This window comes from Haliaeetus albicilla, chromosome 6 (genome assembly GCF_947461875.1).
Source record: "Haliaeetus albicilla chromosome 6, bHalAlb1.1, whole genome shotgun sequence".
In the NCBI taxonomy this organism is placed as follows: domain Eukaryota; kingdom Metazoa; phylum Chordata; class Aves; order Accipitriformes; family Accipitridae; genus Haliaeetus; species Haliaeetus albicilla.
The window spans coordinates 10,251,019-10,267,116 of record NC_091488.1 but is presented as its reverse complement, the minus strand read 5'-3'; the positions used below and the strand labels follow the sequence as shown (position 1 = coordinate 10,267,116).

Below are 16,098 nucleotides of genomic sequence, written 5' to 3'. Positions count from 1 at the left end.
GACAGTGAAGGTGGAGTTACTTGTGACTGGAAGGAGGTTATTTTGGCTTAAAATTATGGCCTGGGAATGGGCAGAACCAAGCTGATTTCCTGCATTTTGTAGTCCCCCACACTCTGAGGTCTTGGCCATTCACCCCTCAGACAGGGGTAACAATATTCCTTGGACAGGTCAAAAAAATGAATACCATCAGCGTGTGAGGTAACCAAAACCTTGCCCGGGGGCAGGTCCCACAGGAATCGCCAAAGCAGGGACCACAGCCTGACTGAGGGGTGCGCGCCTCACCAGGTGACAACAAGAAAGTCTGGCTTACCTTCGACTCTGGCTCTGGCATCCAAATTTCATTCTCTGAGATCCTCCCCATACTATGCAATATCTAGAAGAAAAAATCGTTTGTACCATGTGAGAAAAATTAAAACCCACACTACTTTCAGTTTTAGAAAAGCAGAGCAAGTCAGAGCAAGGTGACATTGACAAAAGGCTTTATGACTACCTGAAAGTGCTTTGAACCAGAAAACGTATAGTGATTTCTCTGTTTACGACAGCAAAGAGAGAAGGAGGCGGCAGTTTTGGTAGTTTGTGTAAATATATGACAGCTGGTCATCAAATGGTCGTGTGCCTAACCAGTGTTTTAAGGATAAAAGGACAGTTTCACAGAGTCATTTGTAAAAAGTAGGACTTCACTCAGAAATCCACACAAACTACAGCTTCTCCAGATGTTTATTTTAAATTTTTTTCTGAGTACAAGTAAAAATGCTTTTTCACGTGATAGTTTGAGAAACAGCAAGGTGAGGTTACCACCACACACTCGGGACACAAAGCCTGTTAGGAAAGATGCCGCTTGGATCACAAAAAAGAAAGAGGAGAGATACAACTCTGGGGCTTTCAAAGCATAGAATTACGAAGTTATCTCTTGGCTAATCAGGCAGTACAAAGCTCATCAAGGATTTTTCTAGAGAATAAACTGATAATAACAATCACGGTGGTTCTCGGGGCAAATGAATGTCTCCAGAAGAGACAACTAACCATCTTTGTAACTACTCCTCACAGGCATGGAGAAAAGAAAAGAGAAATTAGGTGACTTGAAACAAAGCAAGTAATGAGGATTATAAGGCAAATATGATGTTCTGTCAAATGGAAGCAAAGGGCTGATCTTCCCTTAAATAACAGCTCCATGGCTCTGTCATACAGCTGTTGTAACTGTAATGTACACCCTTTAATGGTTTTTTTTCCCCTCCCTCCAGACTGTTGTAAAGGGATTTCACTGTGACTGGGAATCCAGCCCAATGCGTGTCATTCTGAGGAGATTTAGACATTATCAGAGCCGCCCATTACGAATTCATAAAGCCAAGCTAACCGTACTTTCTCGTAAAAGGAGAAGCAGAAGGGATGGATCAAAAAAGAGAACAATGCTCAGATTTCCAGATTGCTGCATAGGAAATAGCTGTGAGCATTTGTAACTTACTTTTAAAACATACAGTGATTAACTTCTTAGAAATTGTGTTAGTATATCTAAGGGCAGCATCAGATTGGAGGCTATTTTCCTCTAGACATTAGGTATACAGCATGAGCTTCGTTTTAAGTCTCCAGTGCAGCAACACACTGCTTAATGTTCTGATTTGTGTGAGATTCTTGGCTTCACTTTATTCAATAATAAACTAAGTAAAGTTTGGTTTTTTTTAAAAAAAGGCTTTGGTTCTCATCCTTTTCTGGGATTATTCCCCACTAATTCTAGGAGCCTCTGCACAACTACAGGGTGTGATGCACGAAATCAGACCCTCCAAGCTGTACTTAATCCTTTTTAACCTTTTAATAGAGACGTTGAAAGCAAACCAACAGTCTGTACCTCTCTGGCTGCTCTCTCTCCTGCCTGTACAGCCCCCTCCATGTATCCACTCCATTGGGTAGCTGTCTCCGTGCCAGCAAAGTAGATTCTGTCAATGGGCTGGCGAATGATCCTTCAAAACAAATGGAGAATGTCAGATGACAAGTAACAGGAAGGCGATGATCCTTCTAAAAGCAATTTATGGGCTTTGATGGAGCGCTCAACTTCAGTTCTCCAGAATTCCTGCAGACCTGGGCTGGGGACCATGGTGCAATAAGCTGTCCCCGCAGGACCACCTACTTGCTTCTGTACACAAAAATGAAGATCTGAGAGAGAGAAAATGTAAGGCATAAATCAGCGTGCCCAGCTTCTGTGCAAAATAATACGAACCTTATTTTAGTGCTGGAATAAGGGATAATCCTAACAGCCTCCAGCAATGCAGTGCAGCTGATAGATTTATGTTATCCTGCCATTACAATGGGATGTGAATGATGTTTTTGCAGTGGCAGGTCACTAATACCAGCTTCTGTTTGGAGGCTGGAGTTGCCAGCCTGCAAGTCCTGCCAAAAGGGGATGGCAGCTGAAGGCCTTAGCATTCAGGGAGTTGCATTCACCCCGCAGGGTCATATAAACCAGCCCCTCCAGCTGTGCAAAGCTGCACAAGCATCGCGGTCAACCCACCCATAGGTAATGAGCTCCCTTTCCCATAGAGAGATGTGCTTGCTCTAAGGGCTCCCATCTAACCCCCGATTAGGTTTTCCCTGTCTGCCTGACACCATCTTCCCCAGGTCAGAGGCCTCACCCATCACTACCCAAGAGTTCAGGTATATTACGACAGAAGAGTCTGTGCACGAGATGACTTCTCACACGTATCTTGGCACAGAGACAGGGTGTAACTCTGTGATGGACATGCTAAGGAGCTCATGCTGCGATGTGCTATGTGGTTTGTCTGGTCTTTGAGTATGGATACAAGATTTGTCTGGCTGTTCCTATTACGTGCTGAACCATGCCTTTCACACACTTCTCAGTGATATACCTAGTATTCATCAGTATTATCTAACATGTTCCTGTAGGAATACAGCAGTTCTGCATGAGGAGGGCATGGGAGGTTTTGCTGGGTGGGAGAAGCGAACGAGTTTTCACGTAAGGGTTTTGCGTCTTCCCCTCGTGATGTGACTCAATGGGCTTCACCAGAACCTGATGCTCCACCTACACAGTCAGTGGAGACTCTTCATCTGTCCAAGATGTGTGCCCTCAAGGTCTCAGAAAGCATTAAAGGGATCTATTGCAAATACTGTGTAGCAGCAACTACTGTAAGTAACCTAGTGGGGGAAGGTTTTGTGGCTCTAGTGGGTCCCTTTATCACTGTGTTTGGTTTCCTTGAAAGTCACAAGAGAAACTCTGCTCTTACTGAAGTCAATAACAAGATCCTTCTTAGCTGGGGAGCAGGGGAATGGAAAGAGGATTGGAGTTCCCCTAATATGCTACATATGCCATAAGTTTGTTCCATAAGGTATATCATTGTACACAAGCTAAGAAATGTAAATTAAACAGCAAAGCATTCTCTGGTTTACCTTCCATAAGAATACATTATGCCTGGTGGGAAGTAGGCTGTGTAACACCCCCCTGAATATTGCTCCATGCTCCAGTTCTTTTCTTCATAATGCACAGGCTGTAAGTATTAGCAAACATTAGAGAGTGAAACAGTGGCAGAGAAACTGGAAATAAAAAAACAAATATCCTTTGAAGAGGGAAAAAACAGGCTAAGGATACCTGTCAAAGGAGTGCCATGTCATCTGGCTAACACTATCCATCTGCACAAAACAAATCTTTGCACTTTTACAGAAGCACTAGCTTCCCATGGGGAAATGACAGGACAAATAAAACCATGCACTGCCTCCTCTTTTCTCGTAAAGAGTGAGACTGGCAGCTCTTCTCTTCCTGTACTAGATGCTGCTGCCCTCCCCCTGGGAGCACAGATTGCATGGCACGATGTGCAATTTTAGGTACACATTTTAGGTACCAGGAATTTTGGCTTCATCCAGAACAAAGGAGCAACATTACTGTACAAAAGGGGTGAAAACAGGCATTCATTTCTTACATGTAAAGCCTCTTCCATCCCCATTGCCTTGGCGTACGCCTCACAGATCTTCTTCTTCCTATATGAAAATAAAATCAGAGTCAGAAAAAAAAAAGGTGGAAAAAAACCTCTCAGCTATTGCTCTTCTTATAAAAAAAAAAACCACATTTATTGCAATACATTGGAAAGAAAGTTGGGTTTGGCTTTGTTTTTAAGTCTGATTTCAAGTTCTTATCTTAACATACATATTTCAAATGCTGAAGCCTAAATGTGACATCCAAAATGGACCCAGGGAACGGGAAATGAAGGTTGATTTTGGCAATGAGCTCTGAAAAAATAAATCTTTGTACAGTTATTTTAGGATGCAGAGCCAATTCATTCTCATGTTCACTGGTGTAAGACCAGAAGAGAAGCAATATAAATCAATGAAATCCCTACAGATTTACTATAGCTGAGAACAAAATATGAGCTGGAGAATACTACTCACGTTCCTAAGCAGAACACCTCTTTCACTTGCATGTGTACCAAAACCCACATTTAGAAAGTACTGTTTGTTCATTTCACAGACTAATGGAGAAACTATACTGTTGTAAACACAGGGGATTAAAAATTTTGTTACCCAGTCTAAATGTGAAGGACACCCAAAACTATGCATGTCAGCACTCCCTATATCCCTGGGGTGAAGCATCGTTCAGTGGGGATGCAGTCTGGCCATGTCTTTGGAAAAATCTTCTCAGTTCACATAGAGACACAGAGCTGATAAGTCATAACACAGAAGAGTGGGCAGGACTTGGAAACTCAGAAATATCCATAACAGGATGTATATTATCATTAGTGTCTCAGCCTGTTTATGCTAAAAGCTCAATTTTTGCCCCAATTTCCAGTATTGGTAGTTGCACTGAGCATGTGTATCCATGCATATGCACACACATACCCACATACATATTCTTGTGGGGAAGCATCCCAGAGAATCAATTTATTTCTGATATAGTTGCAGTTTCTGAACTCTTACCTCTCTTCCTTACTGAGATGGGCCAGTTTAACAGCCTTTCTGGTAAGGATGAAACTGAAAAGAAAAATATAGCATGTAAGTATCATGCAGTGTCAGCACCCCAGCTGATTTGCAAGCTCTTGCTTGAAATGACTCTAAAAAAAGACGGGTAAAGCACTTTACCAGTATGTAATAGGCTTGGCATTTTTTCATCATACCTCATCACTTAATAATTACAGGTCACATGGGTGAAAAGGCCTGTGCCTGGTACCCTGGGGAGTGAAGTGAAAGGGAGAGCATGCATTCCCAGGGGAGGAGGTGCAGAGGACTTCCTGGCAGCTGCCAGATGAGAAAGTTGTGGATTGCAAGCCTGTTTTCAAAGCTGCCAGCACTGGCCTCATTTTGCTGTGTGGGAATGAACTCTCCATCCCCACTGACTCAGGAGAGCAAAATTATACCCAAAGTGGGCAGAGAGATGACAGTGTCCAGCAAACTAGCACGTGCTGCCTACCCTCTTATACCTAGGTCTTACCCAAAAGGACTGAGACCCCACATTTTCTTGAGTTTTGAAGTCTCGCAGGCAGCTGGCCATACCACTGCCCATGTCTTTTGGTGTTAGTAAGTGAGGGGAGCCTGCTGCTCTGACAAGCACTGCCCAGTGTCATGGACCAGTCCTGTAAGAACTGGGACCAATATTTATTCAGCTTGAAGGAAACAGATTTGGTGATTAGTTCATCTGACCTTAGTGGAGATACTCGGGGGATGGACATATGTTCCTGCACTCTTTTAGAAAGTTGCATAAACCCACAAGGAGAAAGCAGGAAAATGTTTGCCACATGGGGTTTGGAGGAGGCTTATTGCTCTCAGGTCATGGAAGTTTTTAAGCCTTGAACATGCCCATAAATATGTACAGTTCAGTAGAAGTGGCAAGCTTTCCTTGCCAGATACTTAAGGAGTAGTTGCCTGACATTTATATTGCCGTTTTTTTGGCAGTCTCACCTCAGATTACAGTGGAAACATTTGTAAAGATTGTTTGTTCATATTGGCTTAACCTATTTTAAAAGTCAGTCAATGCTGTTATATATTTTCCCATCTGTTTGTCCAAACTACAACTTTTCTACTTGGCAGTTTCTTCAGAATCCCGATTTCTTCACTGCACAGCTGCTGCCCTGCTGAACCACCAGCTGATGTTCATTGTCCTGCCTCAGCTCATCATGGAGAGGAGGCAAATGAGGATTTCTTGGACAACTACATTTTCTTTTTGGCTGAGGCACTAAATACAAGGCCCAACATAAGCCGAATACAGGCTCGCAAAGCTAGGTAAGAAAGTGATTTATTTCTAAATCTACTCTACAGCAAAAAAATATTAACTGAATGCTTAAAATGAACTACAGCTAAATTCAGCAACTCCTTTCCAACCATCTCCTTTGTATTAGGCTATTTGTAGCAGGGGCTTGTCAGAAGTGCTTTCTTCCATCTATGAAGACTGTAGGAGTGGGCACTACTGATGTAACCTGGCCATTTCCCCTCTTCCTCCTCCTTCCACTCCTTCATACAAAAAGAAATACACAGCTGTAAGTATGGGCTAGAAGCTCTTAACCCCATAATGGCAGGGAAAGATCCATCAGGTTTTGTGTCATCTATGGTTATTCCAATTGGAGACTCTTCATCCTCAATGATGAAGGAACCGCAATAACCTAAGGGGGGGAAAGAAAACAAAACGATTGTCAGAGAAACTTGTTCATGATCATTGGTTCTGATAGTAATGAGCAAGGAAAATTATCCATAAAAGGAATTGTACAGTAATTTCTTTGTCACCAATAATACCTACATGTCTGAAGTGTTTTTGTAATAGTCTCTCTCCTCTCTGACTCTGGGAAATTTAGTACACAGACTTATAAAAGTCATATTTAAATTCCATTTTTACTTAGCAAGGAATTTCTGTGGATTGTTGCAAGTCCCTTTGGCTTTCTATATTGGGGGCAATAAAGATTAAAAATAAACGGATCTAGCAAGAACTATGATGGTTCATTCCATGAGTAACTTTGGCCAAAACAACAGCAGCAACAAAACCCAGGGTAATTATATCTGGTCACTGCAGGCTCAACTTTACACCCTGTATTGATTTTCCTGATGACAAGACTGTCAGGAATGGTGTCCCATAACAGTAATGCAGCAGAAACATGGGCCATCTCATCTAGTATCATATCAGTACATGTTTCAGATGAACACACAAAAAATCCCATATAGATAACAATGTACAAACCTGCCCACATTTCTTTCTAAGCCCAATGGCCGGTTTATGCTCTGAAACATGCAAGATTATATTATTTTGATTAAGAAATATTCTCGGCCAGTGCAACTCTCAGCATCATTACATAGGAAGTGAAAACTAATCTGTTCATACAAATAGTTCTGGAAATGGTATCAGTTAAAGCTGAGAAACACATGATGTTGCAGCACATGGAAAAAATATCTTGAGTTAAACAAAAGGCTAACCTACTTTTTCCAGTCCTCTGAGGTATCAGGTCTGTAGAACAGAAGATTAAAAACAGGGAAAGGTCTTGCTTACACCTTAAGCTCTCCTTGTCATCTGCTGTCAATTCTCTTTGGCTGCCCTAACGCTGTCCCTGGCAGGGAGAAGCAGGGACCTGCTGCTGCAGGGTCACTGCTTTTGTGCATTGCAGGTTTCAGCAATGCTTCCCAGGGAAACCTTGCTTGTTCTCTCAGTCATCCCTCCTCAGCTAGCAGCAATGAGATTCAGGACCCTATTTGGGCCTGGACTCATCTTTGGGACAAGGCATGCACTCAAGCTTGGAGGAAGAGCTCTCCTTTCTAAGGAGCTTTACCTTTCACTTTTCTGTGTGTTTGGTTTTGGAGTTTTGCATATTTACCACCCCCTGCCTTGGATTTATTCCCTGATAGACAGCAGAGCTTCAAAATTCACATAGCATGGGAGTCCCAAGTCCTTCACTTTCCCCACATACCCTTTCTCTCCCAGAAGGCTTCCCTGTAGTACACCATGCATTTTATGACACACCCCATAGGCAAACGCTGAATTAACTGGTTTCTCTTTGGCGGCAGTTCTGGTTTGTAATGAATCTTCGTTGTCAGGATCGGAGGAATAGCACTGATCACATACTTGCCCTGAAACGTAAAACGCAGTCAGTACAGACAAGGTGCTGCCTCTCACTGAGCTCGCCCTGCAGGACACATTTCAAAGACACACTCACTGGTTGTTAACAGCTTTCCCACACCTGACTCTGCTACTTGGCTTTCCCACACAGATATTTCCAGGGGACCAAAAAAATTCTGCCATTTCAGAAAAAGGAGCTGGGAAAAACATGTTGTTTTGTGGTTAGATAAGCAACACTGATGGTGATTTCAGCATTCCTGAACACGCTGCATGCCTCTCACAGGTCCTGTGTCTGACTGGAGCGGTGAAGGACGCTCTGCTTCAGGGCTCAGGGTGACACTATATCACAATGGACGCTGCTGCTCTCAGGCTTTCTCATGCTGGTGGGGCCGCTGAGTGCAGGAAGCCCATCTCCTCCGACTGGCCTGTCACTCAGCCAGCATGGAGGGAGAAGCCAGTGGTTTAACTCCAGCATTTAAAAATCCCTAGGGAGGGAGAGAGTCTCTCCTCCAGGACATCCTTAGACCGGCTTCAGTGCCAAACAGTCCCTTCCCTTTCTGCTAGCTTTCCCTAAATATCCTCCAAACATTGTCACTGGTGAGAAAGGGGTCTTGCAGACCCCGACAGTCCTGCACAAACCCCTGTGGCAGGCAGGGCTCTGCACGCAGAAGGGAGCTGCCGCCCCGTGGGTGCCACTGAGGGTGATCACATACTGATGGAGCATTTCACAGTACCACTGCAGAGAGGCTAAATCTCACTAAAGATATTTGAAATGTCTTTTTTTTTTGTTCTGCAAACCACAAACTTAGATACGAAAAAGAACGTTATTTTTCCTTTCTTTGAAATGGTCTCATTGCAGAACTAAAATGTAAAAATATATAATCACAGAAGAAGTTGAGGCAGAAAAGGCAGAGTAATGACACAAACCAACTAGCAGAACACCAAGAAGAGACCCGGTCATAAATAAATCTGTAAAGCTGGTTTCACGGAGTGTCAGTGTAGTCCGAGAAATAGACACACAAATGAGTACTTCCTGATTACATCTGGCTAAGAGCTACAGCAGATGTATTCCCCCACTAAATGCATACTCCACTTTTATTCTGATCAAATTACCTCATATATCTCATGGTTTAGAGTCTCCACAATGACATTATCACCTGTCTGATCAATACGGACCACAGTTCTCTCCAGTTTAACTCTGCCTTTGAGGCGTTCCATTATTTTCTCCGATATCTGACCAGAACCCCCTTTAAACTTCCTCTCCTAAAAAACAAACAGAAAAGAAACACAAACAAAAAATCACCAGCATTAATCACAATGACATTGAATATGACTTCTGCTCATAATCAAGAAACTCCAGGCCAAATCTGAAAGTCCTAAGGGTGCATAAAGAGACCCAGACTTTCAGAAGAATGAAGGCATAAACCTGAGGCTCAGTGGGGATTGCTGCCTAACCCACTTTTGCAATGGCTTCCTCAATTAGCTGGCTTAAAAACTCCTGAAGCCTAGAGAACAAACACATATAATGCAGGTATTCTAGCTAGTATAAACACATCACTTCATTAAAAAGAGGTTTTGAGTATTTTACCCATCACTGTGCTACCAAAACCCTCGTGTGACAAAGACACCAACTCATGTCTGTACAGCAAAAACCTGCACCAGCCCAGAAGCAAAACAGATCTTTAACTGGGTCTGGCCTCAAATGCAGCAGGCAATGAGCTTTATCTGTCGCTGGGAAGACACAAAGACATTGCTGTCTGGAAAAAAGCACAATCTGTGGCACGTATTTCCTTGTGATGTCTGTGCAGAGGCTCAGGGGAAGCACTAACCCTCCTTTATCTACCAGCCACCAGTGTTATATCAAGCAGCTCACTTTTACATATAACATGCTGGTACTAGCAGGGGGGAAAGGATCCACAACGTCTTGTGCTGAAAGACTGAAGTGGCTGCCTGAAGAAGTTTTGTAAGAGTTGTCATGGCTGCTAAGTCAGAAACCCTTAGCGGTTTTGCTCAACTGATTTTGACTGGGGTGAGGGGAGAGGGAAGGATGCTAGAAACCAAGACAGCTTGCCCCATCCGGGCACAAAGAAAAGTTTTCCCCTCTCCACATGTCTTATTTAGCTACAAGTATCCCGGGATTAATTTTAATTCTTGCTGCAGTGCCTAGCAGTTGCTGACATGGGACAGCAAAAGTGGCTGAGGGGCTCCTAAGGAAGAAGGCTTTTAGGTCTTGCCCTTACCTCGGGGCAGCATTAGCTCTACTTAGATCCTTCCTGACACATGGTTGTCTATTCTTACCCCAATGGACAGATGTTGATGGAGACTTTGCATCTCTCCAGGCAACTTCTCTTAATGTCTCCCTATCCCGGCACACTTGGAAGGGTGTAGTACTCTCTCCACTTTTGCTGTTGGTAGCTTAAGTCTGAAATGCTGCACATGCTTTTGGAGGCTGAGTTAACTGAGGTAGAAGGCCAGTAAAGGGTGCTGACATATCACATCCAAATTACTTTGACAGCTCCCTCTCCCCTTTTTCTGAAACTTCATCCAGAACAATCACAGGAAAACCATGCTGTTCTGCAGGCAGCCAGGCACCTGCCATGACCAAGGCGAGAAACAAGCTGAAGTAGCTCAGGAAACATGCTGCCACGTGAGCTGTCCCAAGAAGCAAGGGCCTTTTGCTATCTACTTCCAACTCTTGTCATCAGAGGCTTCAACATCAAAAAAACCTTATTTCACTCTGAAGTACACTTGAAGTACAAAAAAGTACTTCAAGTGGCCAAAAAGCAACAAAACAGCAACAAAAGGACTATGCTGAAGTGAATGCAGGAAAAAAAAAATTATTAAATTGTCCCAATTTATCCCAAAGCCTAGCTAATAAAATTCCTCATTGTACAGAGTTAGCCAAGAGGGCTGTTCCACCCCGTGAGAAGGTGATTGTCTCCAGTGCTACATGCACTTGGTGTTTTGTCCTGTTTTTGTTAATTGCAGGGCTTTGATGGGTAGTACCACACTCCACTTGCTCTTTATGGTTTCAAGAGAGGAGGAAGAATATGAGACATTTTGTACCTGGCCCCCATTGGTGATAGAGAAAATCCTGGCTGTGCCTCCACACTGCCTCACGTACCACAGGAACCAGAGAGCGGAGACTTCATGAGGCTCAGATGTAACGTTGACATTCACAAAGAAGGTGGCAAATTCTTTAGCAGCTCTGCGTGAGACACAGGAGCAGAAACAGGCAGTGAGTAAATGTGACTTCCTGACTGCTTTCAGGATTTTCTTTGTTATTCTCAATAAGGGCTGCTTTCCCAAAGTCAGAAAAGCCAAGACGATTTATATCTGTCTCATTTTTTAGTCTGTAGTGAGACTGTTTCAATGGGTTTATATCAGCACCTCTCTCCCTCCGAAAGCATTTACCCGTTCAGTTTGAAATCCCACTGATTTCACCTTAGTTATTTCTTTAAATAGTTTCCCAGCTGCTATTCCTTTCATCAGAACAAATATTTTTCTCAACAGGAGAATGCATTTGGTAACCAGCTAGTGAAACTCTTCTGCATTTCTCATCCATGGGGAGCTCATCGGGCACATCATTTCCAAGGTCTGATGGGTCCCAAAGGACCCAACTAGCCACACAGCCAAGACATTCCCCATCTCCCATGTAACACTGCTGCACAGACCTTTTGTGAAACCAAGAATCAGACATGGTAAATAACCCTGAGAAACCAAATTGGCAATCCTTGCCATAAATATAAGGAGATGGTCAGCCGTCTACCACACTAGGTCCTCTGAACGTAAACAGAGTTACAGCAGAAGGAAATGGGGACATAGCTATTCACATTTCTTTCATTTGTGGCTGCAGACTGCGAAGAGAATTGAGATAATTTTGCAAAGAAGGTGAAAGGTCTTTGACTTGCATGAAGTTTCATGAAGCCGCATGAATTTATAATCATCTGCTACAGGAAGGAACTCTGCAAGTTATCTGGGCTAAAATATGTAACTTACAAACTTTTATAACCTCATTTCCCTGGGTATGAAGTCCAGTCACCTCTATTTCATTAGCCAGGATATGAAAATATCCTGCATGCAAGAACCCTCTGCCACAATCCTGAAAGCACCACTTCACTAAACAGTTGTAGCAGGTTCAGTCCTGAGAAATGTGAAGACAGTCTCCAGGATCATTAGATGCTGAACTGTGACACATGACAAACAAATCTTTTATAATCTTGACCCAAGCCATATAGAAAATGCTGCAGAAGAGCTTTTCTGCTTAGGGCACTATGTTTTTAACTATGTGTAGAAAAATCTGGCTTGGCTTGAAGATCTAAAATGGCTTTTTACTGAGTTTTTGAACGTGTTTCAGCTGAGCACATCCATTAAAACCAGAATGCCACAAAACCATTGGCAGTAGAAGCAGTCTTGCAGAGAAGCATGTTACAGGAGAGATCGCTATAAACCCAATTCTGCTTATACTCCACCAGCTCCCTGACTAAGAGGAACAGTAAAAACTAGAAGAGGAAGAGACAGTGCACTTGCAACACAAAGGGCAGTTCAAAGTAACTGAGTTTGCAGGCATATGGCTCATAAAACTAACTGTAAAGAAAACTACAATGCCACAGAGAGCAAGAGAAAGTCCAAACAGCCATACCTTGTATCACATGAAGCTGGAGTAAGATTTAAGCAAGCAAAATAAATTTCAAACAGAAAGTTTTGGTCAGGAAGCTGCAGGCACAGTGCTAAACCACATTCGGAATGAAAGGGCAAACAGAGCACAGCCACACAAATAAAAGATGCTGAATACAAGGGAGGAAAGCATTACAGAATAGCACAGGGGCTGGCACTGCAAGCAGGGACACAAATGCTCATACAAGCACAGTTCTCTCTGCCTTATAAAGAGAATTAATTGAAAAAGGAAAGGAAAAAAAGAGTATTTCCAGTTGTTGTCACCTCGTATTGAACATTGTTCCTTTTTTTATTTGTACAGTGTGGTCCCTCACAGACATATAAAACACACTGGCCATTTTCTAGGTAATACAACACCTTGGACCCTCTTCCTACCAACTAGGGTTGATGCTCTGTTGGACCTGCTACTCACAAACAAGGAAGACCTGTTGGACGATGCAAAGGTGAAGGGCAGTCTTGGCTGCAATGGCCAAGACACTGTGTAATTTAAGATCCCGAGAGGAGTAAGACAAACAGCAGAATTGCAACCCTGGCTTTTGGAAGAGCAGATTTTATCCTCCTCAAGGACCTGCTTGGCAGCATCTCATGGGAGGCTACCCTGGAGGGCAAACAGGCCCAGGAGAGCTGGCTGGCATTCAAGGACAGCTTGCCAGGAGCAGAGGGAGGGTGCACTGCAATGGGCAGAGCTGAGCGAGCACAGCAACAGGCTTGCTGGGACGAATGCGGAGCTCCCAACGGGGCTCAGGCACAAACCAGCCAGGGAGGTGAAAGGCAATGAGAAAGGTTGCCTCAGCTGCCTTGTTTCCCTCCAAGGGTTTCGGAGGCCCAGCAGGCACTACTGCTGAAACAAGGAGCAGCATTTCAACTTCTCCAGAGTTTCCAGTGCCAACAGCTGCTCACTCCCCGCTCCCCGGGTCTTGCACTGCCCCATCCATTGGGTGACCACTGGAAAGCAGCTGCCCTCTGGCACGGTGTGCTGCTCTCCAGCATGTCAGAGGCACCTGCCTGCTCCGTGGTACACGCGACGCAGCCTACGCAGTAAAAGCAGATGCGTTGATAACTGGAGAGGGCATAGCCAAGAGTCAGAGGACATCACTCCTCAGCTCCTAGGTTTCCCCAGCGCCTTTAATCCCACCTGCCAACCAGCCCAGGCTCTGTGTACCACCTTATCCTCCACCGCCCGTCACAAAGGCCAGCCTCATCTCAAACACCTCCTGCTCTCTCACTACCTGTACCCCAGCTGTACTCAGCTGTACCCCAGAATTTGCCAGGGAGCCACTATCATTCTGCAGCTGGATTTCAAAGTGAATAAAGAGTTATGTACTTGGTCCAGCATATCTTATTTATCAGCTCTTGCATGGTCATTTTGTCCCATTCTTCAGCATGAGGAGCGTCCCATGGTGCTTCGAGAGGAATCTGGAGACAGAGGCAAAACATTCTAGAAATTATTCAGTACTACATCACTGCCTAGTCATAGCTAGTTAGTAGCACAGAGTTGATTGATATGTTGGACAGGAGTTGCTTTTGTCCCCTGCATTTGGCTGTAAACTTGGAATAAATTCACTAAATAGAATAGTTTCCATTAGCACCTTTGGGCATGAATTGTACCATGATCACCAAATCTGGCTTTGTTTGACCAATGAACTATATCCATATGTTGGGACTCATCTGGCCTTTAGTTGTCCAGAATTGAGGTGTCTATTCTAATTTAGTTGTCTTGGTGTCCTCTAACAGCTGAGGGAAAAATTCTTTCTCCAGTCAGAGATTCAGTCAGTTACAGATGGGTATCTAAAGGTCCCTATGTCTCTCTCTTAACTACAGAGGAAGCAAAGATGTCTAGATACTATTAAATTATTTTTAGACAGTTAAATTCTTAATAATAATCCATTGCATGCAAGTACCATGACATGTGAGAACACTGTCGTATATTTGAATCTTCAAAAAATATGTATTATTTGCCAAAAAAATGTGTAGTATCATGCACAAATTTGCTTCTGCAAAACCACATAGCTCAATGAACTTTACAGGAATACAGTTAGCTATGCTTGAAGGTTATCGTAAGGTAGGGCCCCTGGTTTGTAGCCAGATTATAAAGCAACTGATAAATATCTGAAAGACAGCATGACACTCCAGGGGCTACTTTTTGCACACAGGAAGATCTGCAGTTGTACTGCTTGAATTTTGAAGGTATTTTCTGTTTAAGAATTTTAGAAATAAAATTTTAGAATAAAATTACTATGAGGCCAAACTGGAGCCCATCTTAGGCAGCTACAAAAAAGAATCATCCTTACTGAAAAAGGCTGTTACAGGGGAAGGGGAAAAACCCTTCTCATCTCCCAGCTCATGGAATGGTTTTCCCTGGCATGAGAAAGTACATATACTGAGGTTCAACCTCATTTTTTTCAGATATCTTAGACACCTCCAGATCTTTTTGTACCTTCTTATAGAATCATGGTTTAGGATGGAAGGGACCTTTAAAGGTCATCTAGTCCAATGTCCTCTCAGTTAGGAAGCCCTGTTATTCCTGATAGTTCCTGGGCACATAGATATCTTTCCTGATGGATGTTTCTTTTTTTTATATTAAAGAAGCAATAAAAAAGCCTGCCAGAAACAAAACAAAACTAGATTTACTTGTGGTGACATGAGCATTGTAGGAAACAGATGCAATTTACACAGCCTACCTCTTTTCCCAGCTTGTCCATGGTCCTCCAGAAGTTATTGTAATCCAGATACACTAAGGGATTCCATGTTGAAGGGGAAATACCCGTGAAAAAGCGTGACTTTCCCTAAAATACACATAAGAATATAAGCAACTGAAACACAACAGACCACATCTTCATTACTCAGGAACACAATATTCTCAAAGTCATAGAATGGTTTGATTTGAAAGGGACCCTTAAAGATCATCTAGTTCAAACCCCCCTGCCATGGGCAGGGACACCTTCCACTAGACCAGGTTGCTCAAAGCCCCATCCAACCTGGCCTTGAACACTTCAGGGATGGGGCATCCACAACTTCTCTGGGGAACCCGTGCCAGTGCCTCACCACCCTCACAGTAAAGAACTTCTTCCTTACATCTAATCTAAATCTACCCTCTTTCAGTTTAAAGCCATTACCCCTCGTCCTATCACGACATGCCCTTGTAAAAGTCCCTCTCCGGCTTTCTTGTCGGCTCCCTTTAGGTACTGGAAGGCTGCTCTAAGGTCTCCCTGGAGCCTTCTCTTCTCCAGGCTGAACAACCCCAACTCTCTCAGCCTGTCCTCAGAGGAGAGGTGCTCCAGCCCTCTGATCATCTTCATGGCCCTCCTCTGGACTCGCTCCAACAGGTCTATGTCTTTCTTATGTTGGTGTCCCCAGAGCTGAACGCAGTACTCCAGGTGGGGTCTCACGAG

The 16,098-nt window shown here is 43.6% G+C and overlaps 1 protein-coding gene across 1 annotated transcript in view; it reads right to left on the bottom strand.

Annotated features, from left to right (window-relative positions):
• LOC104325113 (amine oxidase [flavin-containing] A) overlaps positions 1-16,098 on the bottom strand; it is a 39,731-nt gene that overhangs the window by 1,538 nt on the left and 22,095 nt on the right. Inside the window, exons 4-14 of the mRNA XM_069784986.1 lie at positions 15,388-15,492; positions 14,031-14,122; positions 11,096-11,237; positions 9,143-9,292; positions 7,881-8,040; positions 6,494-6,590; positions 4,915-4,968; positions 3,924-3,981; positions 3,397-3,494; positions 1,844-1,955; positions 311-373 (exon numbers count right to left, since the gene is read on the bottom strand). Coding sequence (XP_069641087.1) covers positions 311-373; positions 1,844-1,955; positions 3,397-3,494; positions 3,924-3,981; positions 4,915-4,968; positions 6,494-6,590; positions 7,881-8,040; positions 9,143-9,292; positions 11,096-11,237; positions 14,031-14,122; positions 15,388-15,492 — 1,131 coding nt within the window. The remainder of the gene's footprint in view (positions 1-310; positions 374-1,843; positions 1,956-3,396; positions 3,495-3,923; positions 3,982-4,914; positions 4,969-6,493; positions 6,591-7,880; positions 8,041-9,142; positions 9,293-11,095; positions 11,238-14,030; positions 14,123-15,387; positions 15,493-16,098) is intronic.